Source organism: Pieris rapae, chromosome 20 (genome assembly GCF_905147795.1).
Source record: "Pieris rapae chromosome 20, ilPieRapa1.1, whole genome shotgun sequence".
NCBI lineage: Eukaryota > Metazoa > Arthropoda > Insecta > Lepidoptera > Pieridae > Pieris > Pieris rapae.
The window spans coordinates 842,214-859,483 of NC_059528.1; the positions used below are offsets into that span (position 1 = coordinate 842,214).

Sequence of the window (17,270 nt, forward strand, 5' to 3'; positions counted from 1 at the left end):
ATTATGATAAATATTCTTTAACGAGTAAGAAAGAATGCATGAACGTACATAATGAAAAACGTGTATTTTTGCGTCACAAGATTTTTTTGACAAGGTTATATTAAAATAATATTATATTTTATTGTTGTGTTTTATTCTTTGAACACGCTAAGGAATGCACTGTTGATTTCATTAAAAAACCTTTTGGTTTTTTATGTATAACTTAAAACATATCAACTAGTTATTTATATTTTCTTCGTTACAATTTAAGACGAACTCGGACGTATCAAGTTTAGAATTCACACGTTATAATTATTACAGTAAAATTAGTATAATCAACAAGTAGTTAATGAATGAATCAACCTTTAGTGTACGTTGGGTGTTAGCCTCTCAACACAGATTAAATTAAGATAACTGAGATAATATACAGCGATGTTAAAATTGCATCAAAAACTAGATATTAAAACTGGTTTCCAGGATTATTTTTTTGAGGCGTAGTTTGCTATAAATTGCGAAGCTTTCGATTCTGAATAAATTAATGGGGTTTATTGAGTTCCGCAACGGAACAAGGAAACTGCGTAAATAATAAAACCCTAAAGAATCATTCAAACTAAGAATATATTTAACGCTTAAAATAAGTAACTTATAATTAATTTAGATCAAAAATAATTTCATTAACAAATTATTATTTTAATTATTGTCATCATTTGAAGGTAGTCAAGTAATTGCATGTTAATTAGTTCTATTCTATGTACATATATTTTGATGTAATACTAGTTTAGCGAATAATTCCATGTTAATTAGTTTTATTGTATCCACATATATTTGGATTTAATACTAGCTCACGATTTAAAATCAATAATCATAGATTCGTGTAATCTTCGAAAATTTATATTTGCTTTTAAATCAAAAGGCGTGGAACGGACTAGAAGAACTGGCAAAAAACTCTCCGTGACTTATTTTTATCTTAATCTAAATTAAATATAAAAAAAACATTCGCAACTATGAAGTACCGAATTAAATATGGTTTAATAATAAGAAATAATTTATAAAATTACCGTGAATTTTTAATAAACTCGACAGGAAAACAATTTAAGTAACAACTCAATCACAGTTTTCTAGATTTTTATCCTCTTGGTTGGTACAGTTTGGAATAATGCGATGAAGTCAGTATGTTAATTTGTATGTATTATGTTGTTTTAGCCTTATGTTGTATGTTGCTTACATTGACCGTCGTACATGACCATAACATTTTTATTATTGACACTTTCTTGTGACAACAAGAAACATTTAAGAAGTCCACCGCATATTTTCCATATCTCAGAAGGCAATGGTAAAAATATATATTATAATAAATATATATACAGTACATCTTCTCAGAAAATGTACACTTTAATTACTCGAAAAACGTACATTAATTATAAACAAATTACAAATAAATTACAGCGTATTTAAGACATAAAAAGGTAAGTTTTCAACAGAAATCTGGGAATTTTTGTTTTTGTAAAAAATAAAAATAAAAACTTGAAATTTCACATAAATTTTGAGGTTAAATTCAAAAGTGTAAATACAAAAGTTTAAGATCATTTTATTATCTACAACTTTGGCATCAGAGTTTTTTCAATAGCGTTTTGCCGGAAATGAAAATAAACCGCTTTTTATCCTTAAAAACTCACCCTTTCAAACCTTTCATCAAATATATTAAATGTAAATATAAAATATTTGATGAAAGATATGTATCCTTAGGCATTGTATATTGTCATTCCGAACAGCAAAGCAATTTAAAAACTTCGGAGTTACACAAATATATAATGCTATATAACATATAAATATATTATTATGAAAAGTATAAGGGTAATATAATTGATGTAGGAAACAATAACAAACTATAATATAACTCCTTACAATCAGGTGGTGTTGGCACATTAGCTTCAACATGTGACTCTGAATCCATCCATTCCGGATGTCGCTGGTTTAACTTCGACTCTACACCCATGGTCAATTTGCGCATCTGGTTAGATGCCTCGCACGTATGAGGTTTTAAAGACGATATCTAATTATGGATGACGTGTCAGACAAAAGTTCGATCATCTAGTAGTCTATGAAATCAAAGTCGTCTTAGAAACGGATTCAGTCAAAGGCCTAGAACCATACGTGGTTGTAACACGACTAGATTATGTATACCTTTCGATATTACGGCTGACTCGTTCATATGAATTAAATATTGTTTAATCTTCTTGGGTCTTAAAGTGATTTTTAACATGCAAGGGTTATAGTTAGTGACAAATCTCTCTGAGCCTTATTTGTCTTTTTCTGTATAGGTAGGGTATGATAATATTTGTGAATAATAAGCCCTATTATTATTGCCCTGTTAAATCACGTATAGGAGCTTAAACATCGAAAAGCTTTTGGATTAATGACTGTGGCAGAGTGCAAGCGGATTCCGTTTTTCCGTTGAAAAATCAAAGTAACGCAAATATTTTGTAATGGACAAAACCGCTCTGTTACTAGAACTATATTATATACTCAAAATGTTTCGTATGATACGAACTATTCTTGTTTAAACTACTGTATTTCTGTACAGATTAAAATATTACTACTAGAGCACAGATTAATTCTAAGCGATTGCGACAATTATATTGTAGATTACTTGTAAAAAATTAAATTAGTATGAACGGAAATTGACTTAATTTTTTACTATCTAGTATATGACATAATACGTATATAAATAGCAACATTCTCCGAACAAAATACATACTAGTTGATATTTTGCGTAATTGTATTCATTAATTTTTATAATTTTATAATTACGATTCTTGAATAAGCTTATTTTAGTGTAATATATAACGTAAGTAAGTACGTATTTTATTGTATAAGGATGTACGTAAACTGGACCGAATAAGAGTCGAGCGTAAATCATTTCTGCCCCTGCCGCGAAATAAATGGGTGACGTGGGAAAATTGAATTCGATAACAGATATTCACTGTATGTCTAATTAAAGTAGCCATTTATTATTTGACTCAAAACGGGACATTGGTTTAATTTATTCAAATAATAAGAAGACAAATAAAAAAACAGTTTTTTAAAGTTATTTAGAAAAAGTTAGTTAAAAGTTATGAAACAAAATATAGATTATAGATTATAGGTACTCAAAATGTTGATATATTTATCAAAAGAACAAATTTGTTTAAATATAGCTGGCGAAGATTTGAAATAATAATGAAACTCTTGGCGCGTTTTTTATATTTTGCTATTAAAATTTTCGCTCGGTTTCTGAAAACGGGACAATTTTGCGTCCCACAATTTATTTCGGGGACACTGTGACTCGTAATTGGAAAAAGGGACAGTCCCGTTCAAAACGAGACGTCTCGTTACGTTATGTACGCTATACAGCTAGTTCTAGTAATGATTTATTACCAAAACAGAATAAAATAACTGTGTCACATGTCTTTTAGCTTTACCCTGCTCTGATGTTTCAGATTCGAAAAATCTAATCTACACTATGCGCCAATAGTTGTTTTTTCAAACACGAGACTGATATGAATAACATTAAATATCTATTTGTTGTTTATAAATAATAGCATGGGAAGTATATCCACTTTTCCCGCTGGGCTAAACTTTAATGTTAGTCTAAAGAGGTTTCATATTGTGGTTGCAAGTTTGCAAAAAAGGGTTGGGAAAGTGATCTCACTCCATCGTTAAAGAAAATCCATTAATACATTTTCGATGTGAATGAATTTGGGAGCAACATTTTATATGATAATGAATAAATTATTTACTTAAATAGTAAATGTTTTGCTTTATGTAATATTACTATTAAATGGTTATCGACTGTGGCTGCGTAGCCGGTATTATAAATTTAAACAAGTAATCGGAGTCAAGTAAAATATATTTGAGTTGAATATTTTTGTTTATCCAGACAATGTTTGATTCCGTAACGGTAATTGTATTCATTTTATAAGCAAATTACGTTTAAAAAATAATAAAAACACAAATAATAAATTAATTGTAACGAAAAATATTAATTCATTATGACTTGAGTCATTTTTTACTTTTATTACTTTTGTCTAAATTTGTCCCTATATTGTATGTAATGTACCATAGACATTGTATTACTAATTATTAATGAAAATTTTTATCAATTAGGAAATTATACGTTTTTAACGGCTTTACGAATGAGTTCCATAAAATTCATTAGTAAACATCTATAAACGATAGTAAATTGATATTAATTAGCAGTGTTTTATTAGAACTCTGCCTAGTAACGATAGTTCCGAGTTCTGAATCAATTAATTTCGACAAAGCAACTTTGCCATAGCTTAAAATGGACCTTATTATTATTTAATGTTATTATAAAATTTATTTATATATGTAAAAGATTTTACTGTAAATTAATTTCTCTAAAAGTACAGTCTAACAAAAAAGCAAGCTTTTTGTGAAATCTAATATTTTTTCATTTTCATACTAATTATTTTTTCGAAATTGAATAAAGGCTTATCTTATTAATTACAGTAACCAAATAACGTTTAGCTAAGTTCTGTTAAGTTTGTTATTAAATACCAAATCATCGAAAACAAAGTACGGAAATTCTACATGAACGATATAGTGTTAAAATATACGGTGGCCCATTTAAAATATTTGAACATCAAAATGTCAATTTGGGTACGAAACAAGTATTCTTCAAACTACACACGTTTATTTTCTGACAGAAAAACGACACGTACAAACACTCGAGTGCGCAAAACAAACCTTGGTAGTTTTAATACTCTGTTGTGAAAATATTCTTGTATGAATGGTCATACCTCACTTGGTCGCGCGCTGGATCAAGAAAAACTGCTTCCGAAAGATATCTGCTACTGCTATTTGCTATTCAGGGATAATATGATTTATTATTTACAGGAAAAATAATAAACATATTATAGAAAGGAGAAAATAATAAACATTAAACACTGCTAAACTTATTATATTATAACACAGTGTATATATAGAAAGTGCACAAACGATAATGTTATTTATAGATTTTAAGACATGTTTTGCTATCCCTCCACTATTTTAAACAAAATAATTCCCTAACCAAATCGATTGCACTGCAAGTAAATATGTAGTTTATGAGTCAAAAGCCAGCCAACGTATCCGCGAACTTTGTACATTTCAACAGGCTTCTGCTGATGACTGTTCTATAAAGGGGAACAAAATTAACAATGGTTAGATTTTAAAGACAACAGTGTTATACTATGAGCACCTTAAGAACAGATAAAGAGCTCAATTATTACTAAAAAATACAATTCGACTTAGGGTCCTTCAAGAAAATAGCGTACCAATTCTTAAAAGACCGGCAACGCACTCGCGAGCCCTCTGGCATTGAGAGTGTCCATGGGCGGCGGTATTACTTATACATCAGGTGAACCTCCTGCCCGTTTGCCCCCTGTTCTATAAAAAAAAATACAGAGTAACCGAATATAAAACTTTTTTAAATTTCAGTTTACTTAGTTTTCTTCATTGCTTTTTTTAAATGTTTCTTAACTATTAATCTACTTGCTTGTTTTCTGTTTTATATACATAAATTGTTCATCTATGTAATCTGTTTTGGCTTTCTGTATTGTCTTAGTGTTTTGTTTTATAATATGTATAAGTATAAGCTGTTAGATTACTTATATTTAAATAAATAAATAAATAAAACTTCAGTTATAATATTGTTAGTATTGCGAGCAGTTTATGAGCATTTTTTACGCTTCAGATATTAAACATTTCCGACTTAAAGGGTACGTTAACTACACTGCCTTCTAAATTCTCGTTGGTATTTTAATTGCAAAACTAGAAACTATTTACATCTGAATTTAATTATTATCTAACAAGTATCTTTATTAATTCTGGTTTATAACTGGATTTTGTTTTATGAAATTGTCTCTTTAATCTTCTATTTCAATTACTTATACGAACAAGAGTTTAATTATAAATATTTTTTTAATTAAATTAGATAATATAGCGTGTTGGCCTAGTGGCATCAGCGTGCGACTCTCATAGGTTCGATCCCCGGCTGTGCACCAATGGACTTTATTTCTATGTGCGCATTTAACATTTTATCGAACGGTGAAAGAAAAAATCGTGAGGATACCGACATGTCTTAGACCCAAAAAGTCGACAACGTGTGTCAGGCACTGGAGGCTGATCACCTACTTACCTATTAGATTTTAAACTGATCATGGAACAGATTAAGAAATCTGAGGCCAAGACCTAAAGAGGTTGTAGCGCCACTGATTTATTTTTTTAATTAATAATGTTTATCAAAATTCATAGTCGAATCTTAGTACTAACTAGACTTCTGTAACTCAAGTAATTATTAAAAATACCAGTAATCGTCCACGTTTTATAGGAAGGCCGTAGCCTAGTCAGATAGTCGGAAGAAACTCGAGTGCATAGAATTGCTTTATACAATAAATGACAATACACAATAGTGATCCGGTTGATTTGTTCACGTTTAGGTAAAGCTTTGAAAATAACGTTTTATTTAATAATTATTGTATTTACTATCACTTCGTTGTAATTTAAAAAACATAGTTATTTTAAAATTATTAAATAATGAGGAGTACAACTGGCACACTTTGGAAAATCGAGGTCTGTTTCATATCAATAATCGGTAACTTTTTTATTTGTCAAGAAAAACGATTGAATTATTGCACACGCAAAGGGCGTAAAATAGGGCTTCAGATAAAGATGCTTTAGTTTTATTAGAAAAAAATTATAAAAACAATAGTTTAAAGAAACGTCCTTTATTTTATTTCCTTTTCGACAATATACCGAATAAAAAGTTATTTTTTCATTACTTTATCAAACAACAATAATTAGGCTCACCTATTTCAATAAGTAGTTAGAAGGTATGATTACTAATATTTATTTCATAAAATATTGAAAGTTTAAAAATGAAAATTTTGTATAATTTATACCTAAGTACCTACTTGAAAAAATAAGTATATTAATGTGTAAATTATACCGCAAATTGAGTTGTGAAGATAAAACACCCTATTACCAATAAATAACCGAAAACTAATTAAGTAAATAGTTCAACATTAGAAACCACTATACACAGATGTCGAGGGCATAGAAATTTCCTGACTTGTATCATACATTTCGCGATAATTTTCCGAAACCGTACGTATCACTTTAATAAATGTGACACTTGAATATCCACCCTATAAAACAAATTAAAAAGCACCGAGAGACGGCGGCAACTGTTAAGAGGCTTGACGAAGTTAAAAAACTGTCGTTTCTCCACTTAGCCCCTCACTTATTGATATTCATTTTACATGTAGACTTAAAGCTAAGCAAAGCTATCAGTAATTGGTAGTTTTCGCGGCAATTGAATATAGCTAGTGAGCATATCAGATGTAAAATTGTTTGAACGTTGAGTTTTCATTTCAAGTGTTTTTTTAGAATAAATTTAGTTCGTGTATTGCTAGTTAGATACGAGCTGGTGATATGATATACAACCGAACGCGTACAAATTCTTAAAATGCCGGCAATGCACTCGCGAGCCCTCTAAATTCGAGAGTGTTCATGGGCAGCGGTATCACTTAACATCAGGTGAGCCTCCTGCCCGTTTGCCCCCTGTTCTATAAAAAAAAACATTGTTGATGCTGCTCAGGAATTATCTGACTGAACCCCTGGTGATAGGAAGTGTCTTTAATTGTTATTATAAAAGTGTCAAGTCGACCTTGTACAAAGACTGCTCGCGTGACAATAATACAAAATTACAGACTATTGTTATTGTGTAGGATGATTTAGGAAATAGAAGAATAATATTTCATATACATTTCACACTTGTACGTTCTCGGTAAAAAACCTTTTCACACTAGCAGAAACTACGGGCCTTTTTGTATTTCATAAATTATCCTTTCGCTACATTGCGTTTTTTTGCGGTAAAAATAATTATTTACCAATATAGACTTAACTGAGCTTTAATAACAAACTAACTGTTGTAGGATTTGAGTTATGAAATATATTTACTTAAGTAATATATAAAATTAAATCAGCACAAACTTTGCTGTGTGCTTTGAATAAATAAAAGTGTGGTTAAAGTTATAAAGATGATGCAACTATATTTCTAATTTTGCAAGATTTAGTAAAAAGTTCTGTACGTATGTAGTTCTGTACGTAATTTAGTAGGTATTCCTTGATATCTGTGTTTCCAATTACTGTGATGATCGTAGTTCAATAGGATTTATAGAGTAGTTTGAGAAGATGCAACATTTCGATAATATGATTACTGAAATAGTTGACCCGCCGTAATTCAGGATCGCGTAACAGTCAATGAATAGGAAATAAATATCACCGACGTACAATGTGCCTAGTTTGTTAAATATTTCAATAGATATAGATATATATATTCCTTACTTTACCTACGCAAAGTAAATGTCTGAACGCACGCATAAATATGTGACAACCAATAAATAGTCATTCCTTTCTCATTACTGACATACACCGATCCGATATTGTATTGATCTTGTCGATTCAAAACCTTTATTTTAATAGATTTTTTTTTGAGGATAGTTCCAAGGATTTAACAGTTATTTAGGAGGAGTTATTCCGTTCTTGAATAAACCTGAATTTGTTTTATATTTTAAAATTAATGATTTATATTTTTAAATTAATGATAGCTAGTCAAAGAGATTAAAGAAAGAAAGAAAGAACTTTATTAGACACAAAATACATGAATATTTCTATAAAGTAGAGTGCACTGGCCCCCACACTAGGATTCCCTGTGTTGTGGGCAGCCAGTATCTTCCTTTTCACATCTAAACTGTATTTCTTAATTAATTTCACTTAACAAATTTATATCTATACTATTTTTGTTCAATAATAATGTTTTCTGTATCAGTATAGGACAGCTTAACAAGATATTGTTTGAGTTTTTTAGTAAAAATACGTAATGTGATTTTTGTAATGTTAGATTTAAACACTATGGCTAAATAACAGAAAATTTTCAGGGCCTCCGGGTGACGACAATTATCGGTTCTCTGGGAACATGTGCGGGAGCCTGGATGAAGGTGTTTTCTGTGCCACAGGATATGTTCTGGGTTGGTTTCACAGGCCAGACGATAGTGGCCATATCACAGGTGTTCATTTTGAACGTACCGCCTCGACTAGCTGCAGTTTGGTTTGGAGCTGACCAGGTTTCATCTGCCTGTAGCATAGGAGTTTTTGGAAATCAGGTAAATAGCTTTTTGTGTAGTAAATCTTAATGTATGGACCTTTAACCTAGGTTTCTACTTCAATGGCCAAGTAGGTGATCAGCCTTTGGTGCCTAACAAACCTCAACCAGTTGGTTTCTATCTATCTATATCTAGAATCCTTCGAGCGAGCATGGGTTAATTGCGCACATAGAATGACAAAAACATTGGATAGTCGGTGAACGCACGGCCCCAAGGTTGAGAATTACCGCTGAGCCACTAAGTGAAAAGGATCTGACAAATATTTTAATTAATTTATTATATTCCTTTCTAACATTAATACAATTTCTTTGAAGAAGTTTTCTATAGAAAGCCACGGCCCTTATAACTGTTGTACAATTTATTTATTCACGATTTGTATGTCATTCAAATATAATTATTACGATAATACTAAATTCCAACGTCCGTAGGCACAAACACATGTTTGCTCACACTTTTATAACCTGACAAAAAAATTATAATTTGCACAAAATAAATAAACACAGACAGTGTTTATGTTTGTCTTTTATGTCACAGATTTTTGGTCATAAAATAACAATGTATTATGAAGAATATTAGCGTGCCTGAAGCGTGGTGATAACACCGTATATACTCTGTAAATATTATACTGTTGCGGGCAATTTTCTGCTCCAACGTCAATTACGCTATTTATCTTACTTATTTTCAGTACGAAAGGTATATTTTAACTAAAATAATCTACTTGAAGTATATATGATGTCGAAAAACGGCTTGATTATCAACTTGTACATATGTATTATGGCATTGCATTCATTCGATAGCTGTTATTTTAAATGTTTCAAAAAAATATAAAATGTATACAAGTATAAATTGACTATATGTAGACGTAGGTTCTTATCTTGTCGATTAAACCCAAGTTAAAATAATGGCGAATAAAGGTTTAATAATTTTAAGTCTTCGGGACTATTTATAACATACAGATGAATTAATATCAAATTTAATATTTTGTCTTTATCATTTGCGTTTATAATAATAATAATCTTTATTTATTTTCTCACAAAACTTCATACATGATAAGTTACAACTATTTATTACTTCTTTTGAGGGATATTTTTTTTTATAGAACAGGGGGCAAACTGGCAGGAGGCTCACCTTATGTTAAGTGATACCGCCGCCCATGGACACTCGATGCTAGAGGGCTCTCGAATGGATTATTATTGTTTATGCGTGACTGATGCCTGCTAAAGGTTAGAGCACCTGTTACAGGTCATCATCCACTACTTCTGGTCGACAAAAGATAATAAATAATAGAGAATAGACAATGATGGTTATAGTACGTTGTAACGTTAACAAAAGAAGAAAATATATACATATATCTATAATAGTATATACGTAAGGAATTTATCTTTGTCGATTGTACTTGTATCAATAAGACGGTTAGTCATTCAAATTAGCTTGGTACAATACTTCCCACCTCTGTCACAGAGGCAGGTGGAATGGAATTTAACGAGTTAACGTCGTTTTTATTAGACAATCCTATAATAGCAGATTGAGTAACAAAACTGTGCGATTGCTGGAGGAAGTAAGCAATTTGATACGAGGGGACTGTGATTCTGATCACTTGATCCACACTCGTGTATTTGCTGAGGAATTATTGCGGGGATATTGTTTGTGTACTGGAATCATTTTGGAATGTTTGAGATAATTCGATGATTTCTCGATCCGATTTCTAATAACTTTGAGAGGTTTTTTATGTCTACGAGGCAGTTTTGAAATATTTTTTTACGGATTATAGTTATGTATTATTGTAGGCATTTAAACTTATAATTATTAAGACATAATTTTAAATTTAAACCGCATTTATTTCTCCGGAGTTGGTATCGACTAAAAGATGTATGTCGATACCAACTTTTTGACATTTAACACCTTTGTCTTCAGTCACCGTGACCACGCACGCTGTAAAGCACGCGAAACGTCGGTTTAAATTTAAAATGATGTCTTAATAATTATAAGTTTAAATACAATAATACATAACTATAATCCGTAAAAAAGTGTTTTCTTTAAATGTGTAAAAGTTATGTTAATAAAAGAATGTAAATTTTTCTACTTAAGTGCAATTTTATTAAATAAAGCATATTTTTTAGACAAAACGATGTCGTTTCATATTGCAAAGTAATCCGTAATATACATATATGTATGTAACCCACAATATATTGGGGTTTACGATATGAATATATAAAAATCAATTAACTTTCTTGAATAACTAAGAGCTTTGTGTTAACACAGCCAGTAATTTTTTTAAATATATGTAACTTGTAATTTTGACTTTCAATTCTTTTTTAATGGGTCTTATCGAAATAAATGATTTGACTTTGACTTTGACTTTGACTTTAGTAATAGATTAACTACTTGTAATTTTGAATAATTAGCAAGTTTTTGTTCAGTTTAATTGCATGACAACATTCGAAGCCACAATAGCTGCAAATTAATTTTCAATTGGGAGCCAAGTGACTGTTTGGCTAATCTGCACCTTGTCTAAACATAAACACAAAATTATACATTTATTTAAAGACTTGACTTAATGTCCGATAACCCCTGATGGGAGTCCACAGAGTCTCCATTGCGTTTGGTCTTGAGCCTCGTATTGCACCTTGCTCCAAGTCTCGCTTCCGCTCTCCTTGCGAGCTTTAATTCCTACTTGGGGATATCCTTAGAAGAGATTCCAATTATGTATTCCAATGATTCCAATAATTTATTATGACCTATCCATTTCCAGTTGCGTCACTTGATTTACTTTATTTATTTAAAGGCTAACCGTAAATTTAACATTTCAAATAATTTTCGAAGTTCGCATTTCAAACGAATGTTTAGTTTTAAAGTTACTGTATTTTGGTAAATGCGGTTTCTTTCAGCAAATATAAAAATAAATTATTCTTAATTTAACAGAAAAATATGTTAAAATAGAAAAAAGAAATGTTAATATGGCCGTAAGTAAAATGCCTGTTAACAAAGGTTTACGTGTTCATAAGATTGTTTCTATGTGTATATTTCTATATGTCAATTTTGTCAGTTCAATACATAAAACCTTTGCACACATTGTGATAGAAATGTTAGCTCTTTGACCCACATAAAAGTAATTTTCGAATAATGTATGAATCACTGCAAAACCTCCTTTTAAAAGACGGATTTAAATACACTCTCACATGCAAATTTATTGAAAGCTTTGAAAAGCCACCCATTAGTTTGGATATTGAACTATTCCGACTAGATTATTCACTCCATCAGCGTTCTCATTGTCTCTGAACGAATGTAGATTTCTCATGTATTAGCGGATTTACCCGCCTACATTTGACTTTTCGCTCTTGGCATTTAATGGAAATTCAATCAAGCAGAATTGAACGCGTATTATGAAGGGCAATGTGGCGAATAAAGTGATTCAGTCTACATTGAAAGGGATATAAATTAAATAGCCGTTAAATGTAGTTTTTATTATTATGAATCGTACAATCAGTCTTTGCGACTATAAGTAGATAGGTTGAGTGCCTCTTGAACGTTAAATGTAGTTAATAAAATTGTACGTTACCAACAGAGTAATTGTGTTACAATATACTCAAATTTGTTTCTTTTGTTTAGTATTTATAATTTGTTTTGTTTTTTTTTTTATTTTCTCTTCTTATATGTTATGTCTATACGCGCTTGTCACATTAAAAAAATATATTTTCTGGTACCAATATATCTTTGTGTCGAGAATTATTTCTATCTTATAGATAAGTTACCAAACTGTCTGCTCACACAGCGTAAAGTAAGCACAGTCAAGCTATTCTGTATTCGTATCTTCATCTTCTTAATCTTTATTCCCGTTTCATGATTCAATTCCGTCCGTGCGCCCACTCTTATTTGCTTATCGTGATTTGCTGCCGTCCGTATACATTTGTGTGCTGCCGTATCTTCCGATAAACTAATACCTTATATAAATTTTAAAATCAACAAGCTAAACTTTCCTCAGTTTAGTCAATTGTTTTTTATTGTACCATTGTATCTGAGTGTCGAGTGTTATCTCTACCATGGAGGACCACCCTTTACATGTACGGGGGTACCGTACATGTAAATGGTCTTAAATTTGTACTATTATTTTTAAAATATTTTTTTTTGTTTTCTTTTTACGATACAGCATATAAAAATACAGACAGCCCTTAATTATTTTGTTAATTATAAACTTAGGTATATATAGAGATTGAAAATTGGAAAACCGAACAGTCTCTGGGGTAGTATAGCAAAATTTTCCATGTTGTTATGTATTAAAAAGGAGTATTGAATGATTGCGAGTTCTAAATATTTCATTTATAAACAGTTTCTATATTATATCTTATTTTTGAAGTCCAACGTTATTTGTATTTTTCGCATAAAAAAATGGGCTAATTGAACTCTTGGAAAACCACCATATCACGTCGCTGTTGTAATGATAGTGCGAGATCCTAGACCAGGGATCTTAGACCATGAAACGTGGATTGGGTTACAATTTTAAAATATATTTTCGTAAATGAGAACGTACATATTTGTTGCTTTTTAAATCAAGATTAATATTTATAGAAAAGCGAACTTTTTGAATTAGGTCATCAGAATGATATACAATTTCTGAATGATTTTTACGAATTCACGATTAAACATATTTTTGAAGATTAGGCTGATTTAATAAAAAAAGAACAGTTTGAATGATTGACAGTTACATAGTGTTTATGTCTAAAGTACCTTATTTATAACATCTTTAGTTAAATTATTGTATTGTAGTTATTGTTAGTCAGAACGTTTTATTAATATAAATTATATAAAGAGTAATTAAATATATTTAACACTGGCGCATTTTTATATTTATTCATTATTATAGCTAAACGAGAACATTGCTCAATATTTCATATTTAAATACTTTTCAGTTTGTCGTAAAATACATGTTTTGTTGCACAAAAAGTTATTTTTATAATGTACTATATATTTTTTTCGTTGTATGTATTCGTTTCATACTTGTTTGAATAGCGACTAGTGTCAGCTTAATGGTTAAAGCATGTGATTCTCAACATTATCTTATGGTCTCTAATTCAAATTCCGGCTTTGCATGTCTTAATCAGATAGCGTCCATATGAATTTGTCAGTCACACACACAATGAATAGAAGTAATAATACTAAAAATATTACGATTTCTGTGTCGCAATAAATTAAGTCGATGCCTGGAAACAGACTTAATGTATCCGATACTCGATTATGTCGTTTTCAAATTTACTTCTTATTATTTTAGCTCGGTATTGCCCTGGGTTTTCTGCTGCCACCCATCCTAGTCCGCGCGCAAGGTACAGTGGAGGAGATTGGCGAAGACTTCAAATTTATGTTCTATCTTGTAGCTGCTATCACCACAGTTCTCTTGGTACTTATTGTACTATGTAAGTATAACATATAACGTGAATGTTAATTGTATAGTGTTAACAAATATTTTTTCTTTCATTAAAGGACGTTGAAGGAGGAGAAAGGAGATGAAAACTCTTGCGAGCTTTTAGTTCGAGCAGTGGGAGTATCTATGAGTGTTATTTAACATCATATGGTTCATATGTTCCTCCATACAATACATATAGACTTAAATTTATAAATTACTCGAGATTTTGAGTAGTTTACGCGAACAGCTTCTTTATATACTATTTAATTGTTATTAAATGTTGAAATTATTTTTCTAGCAGTTAAACGGTCACTTACATCTTTTGTCTTAGATTTTTTTATGATATCGTTTGTGATGTAAACAAAGTATTATGAGCTTTTGTTTTTATATACAATTTAGTCACACGAATAATGTTTGATTCCTATCTTTGTGTTCACTAATGTGGAGTTCGCAAACATTGTTGCAATTCTCTATTCAATCATTGATTGTTAGATCTTTTATAGGAGTTTATAAGGATACTATTTAATATTATTCCATTCTTATTTCAGTTTTCAAAGCGGCCCCAGCATCACCGCCTTCAGCAGCAGCTGATCTTGGCGCGGCACTTGACTCCAACTTCCTGCAATCACTAAAGAAATTGATGACCAACCGAAACTATATATTGTTGCTGATATCCTACGGCCTCAATATTGGAGTCTTCTACGCGATTTCCACTCTACTTAATGAGTTGGTTTTGAGATACTATCCGGTAAGCAACAAAAATATATTAATTTATTACTTTAGGTGAAATCCATAGACATAGTTTATTTAACTAATAATTTTACTTCAAAAGTATTTTAAGACATTTCATTACTTCCTTGTACGAGCCTTATACAAGATAAGGCTCGTACAAGGAAGCTTTCAAATAAGAATTTAAAAATTTATTTTATAATGTCGCTCTTACTAAGGCGTATGTACGCCTAATACGGTAAGCTACAAAAATATATTAATTTATTACTTTAGGTGAAATCCATAGAAATAGTTTATTTAACTAATAATTTTACTTCAAAAGTATTTTAAGATATTTCATTACTTCCTTGTACGAGCCTTATCTTGTGCTTTCAAATAAGAATTTAAAAATTTATGTTATAATGTATGGTATATAGGCGTATGTACGCCTTAGTGAGAGACATTATAACATAAGACAGTACGACACTAAGGCGTACATACGCCCGCAGCTTTTGGCCGCCTCGTCGTCGCTTAGAAATCTTCGGTTCGTGTATCGGCAAACATTACAGTTAAATTAAAGATTAAATTATCTAGGACAGAACCCAGACCAAAGTACAATTCGTTATTAACTACCACTAGCTAATAAAAATTTCAGGGTGCCAATGCAGATGCAGGAAGAATAGGTCTAGTGATAGTCGTTGCTGGTATGGTGGGTTCGGTGGTATGTGGCTACATACTTGACAAGACACATCGCTTCAAGGAGACGACACTGGCTGTATACGCTGCCTCTGTCGTAGGAATGATAATCTTCACGTTCACACTTGACTGTGGACAAATCGGTGTTGTTTACTTCAGCAGTATTATTCTTGGGTAAGATACGACTTTTGCAGTGTTGGCCTAGTGGCTTCAGCGTGCGACTCTCATACCTGAGATCATAGGTTCGATCCCGGGCTGTGCACCAATGGACTTTTTTTCTATGTGCGCATTTAACATTTGCTCGAACGGTGAAGGAAAACATCGTGAAGAAACCGACATGTCTTAGACCCAAAGAGTCGACGACGTATGTCAGGCACTGGAGGCTGCCTATTAGATTTAAAAATGATCATGAAACAGATTCAGAAATCTGAGGCTAGGACCTAAAGAGATAGTGGCGCCACTGATTTATTTATTTATTTTTTAAGATACGACTTTTATGTAGGAAATTGTGTATCTACTTGACTATGTTTTATACTATGTTCCGATACATTTAAGCTCATTTAAACTTCCATGGCTACTGTATAACCTTATTAAATAATTAACTAATTAGTAATCCTTAGCATTTAAATATTTAAGCGTTTAGACGGTGAGTTGTAGCTTTGTTTTATTACTATTATCATGTAAAAATGTAGAAGTGGCTTTTGCGTGCGACTGTCATTGTTGCGCTCGTAAGTTCGATTCCCGTGCACCAATTGACTATATTTCTATGCGTGCAATTAAATATTTAACGGTGATGGAAAACATCGTGAGGAATCCGGCTTGCCTTATTCCCAAAATGTGGACGGGGTATGTCAGTCTCAGTAGGTGATCAGCTACCTACGAGATTGACAAATGATTCTAAAATAGATACAGAGATTTGAAGCCGAGACTTGTAGCGCAAGTGATTTTTTTTTTAAATTTTTTTCTAAATCTCAAGAGAAATCACTGTCAAAATTCGGTTCGCATTTTAAAATCTTAATAATTTGAAATAGGCCATTTAGAACTAGGTTGCTCTATTTATATACCTCTTGATATGCATGGATCTTTATAACAGTTTCTTCATGACGGGCTACCTACCAGTTGGATTCGAGTTTGCATCGGAAGTGACATATCCCGAACCGGAAGGAACGACGTCGGGAATTTTGAATGCTTGTGTGCAGGTAAATACTTAAATATACAAGTTTTTTTAACTGAAAAGGGTTGAACCATTTTAATCGTATTTCAATGTATTAAAAAATTCA

General features: G+C 31.2%; 1 protein-coding gene across 4 annotated transcripts in view; it reads left to right on the top strand.

Moving 5' to 3' along the window:
* Positions 1-17,270, top strand: part of LOC110994962 (uncharacterized MFS-type transporter C09D4.1) — a 32,223-nt gene that overhangs the window by 10,679 nt on the left and 4,274 nt on the right. For all 4 annotated transcript variants that reach the window (XM_045632651.1, XM_045632652.1, XM_045632650.1 and 1 more), the window contains 5 exons: positions 8,964-9,188; positions 14,455-14,596; positions 15,135-15,334; positions 15,950-16,164; positions 17,084-17,189. In XM_045632651.1, the coding sequence (XP_045488607.1) occupies positions 8,964-9,188; positions 14,455-14,596; positions 15,135-15,334; positions 15,950-16,164; positions 17,084-17,189 (888 nt within the window). The remainder of the gene's footprint in view (positions 1-8,963; positions 9,189-14,454; positions 14,597-15,134; positions 15,335-15,949; positions 16,165-17,083; positions 17,190-17,270) is intronic.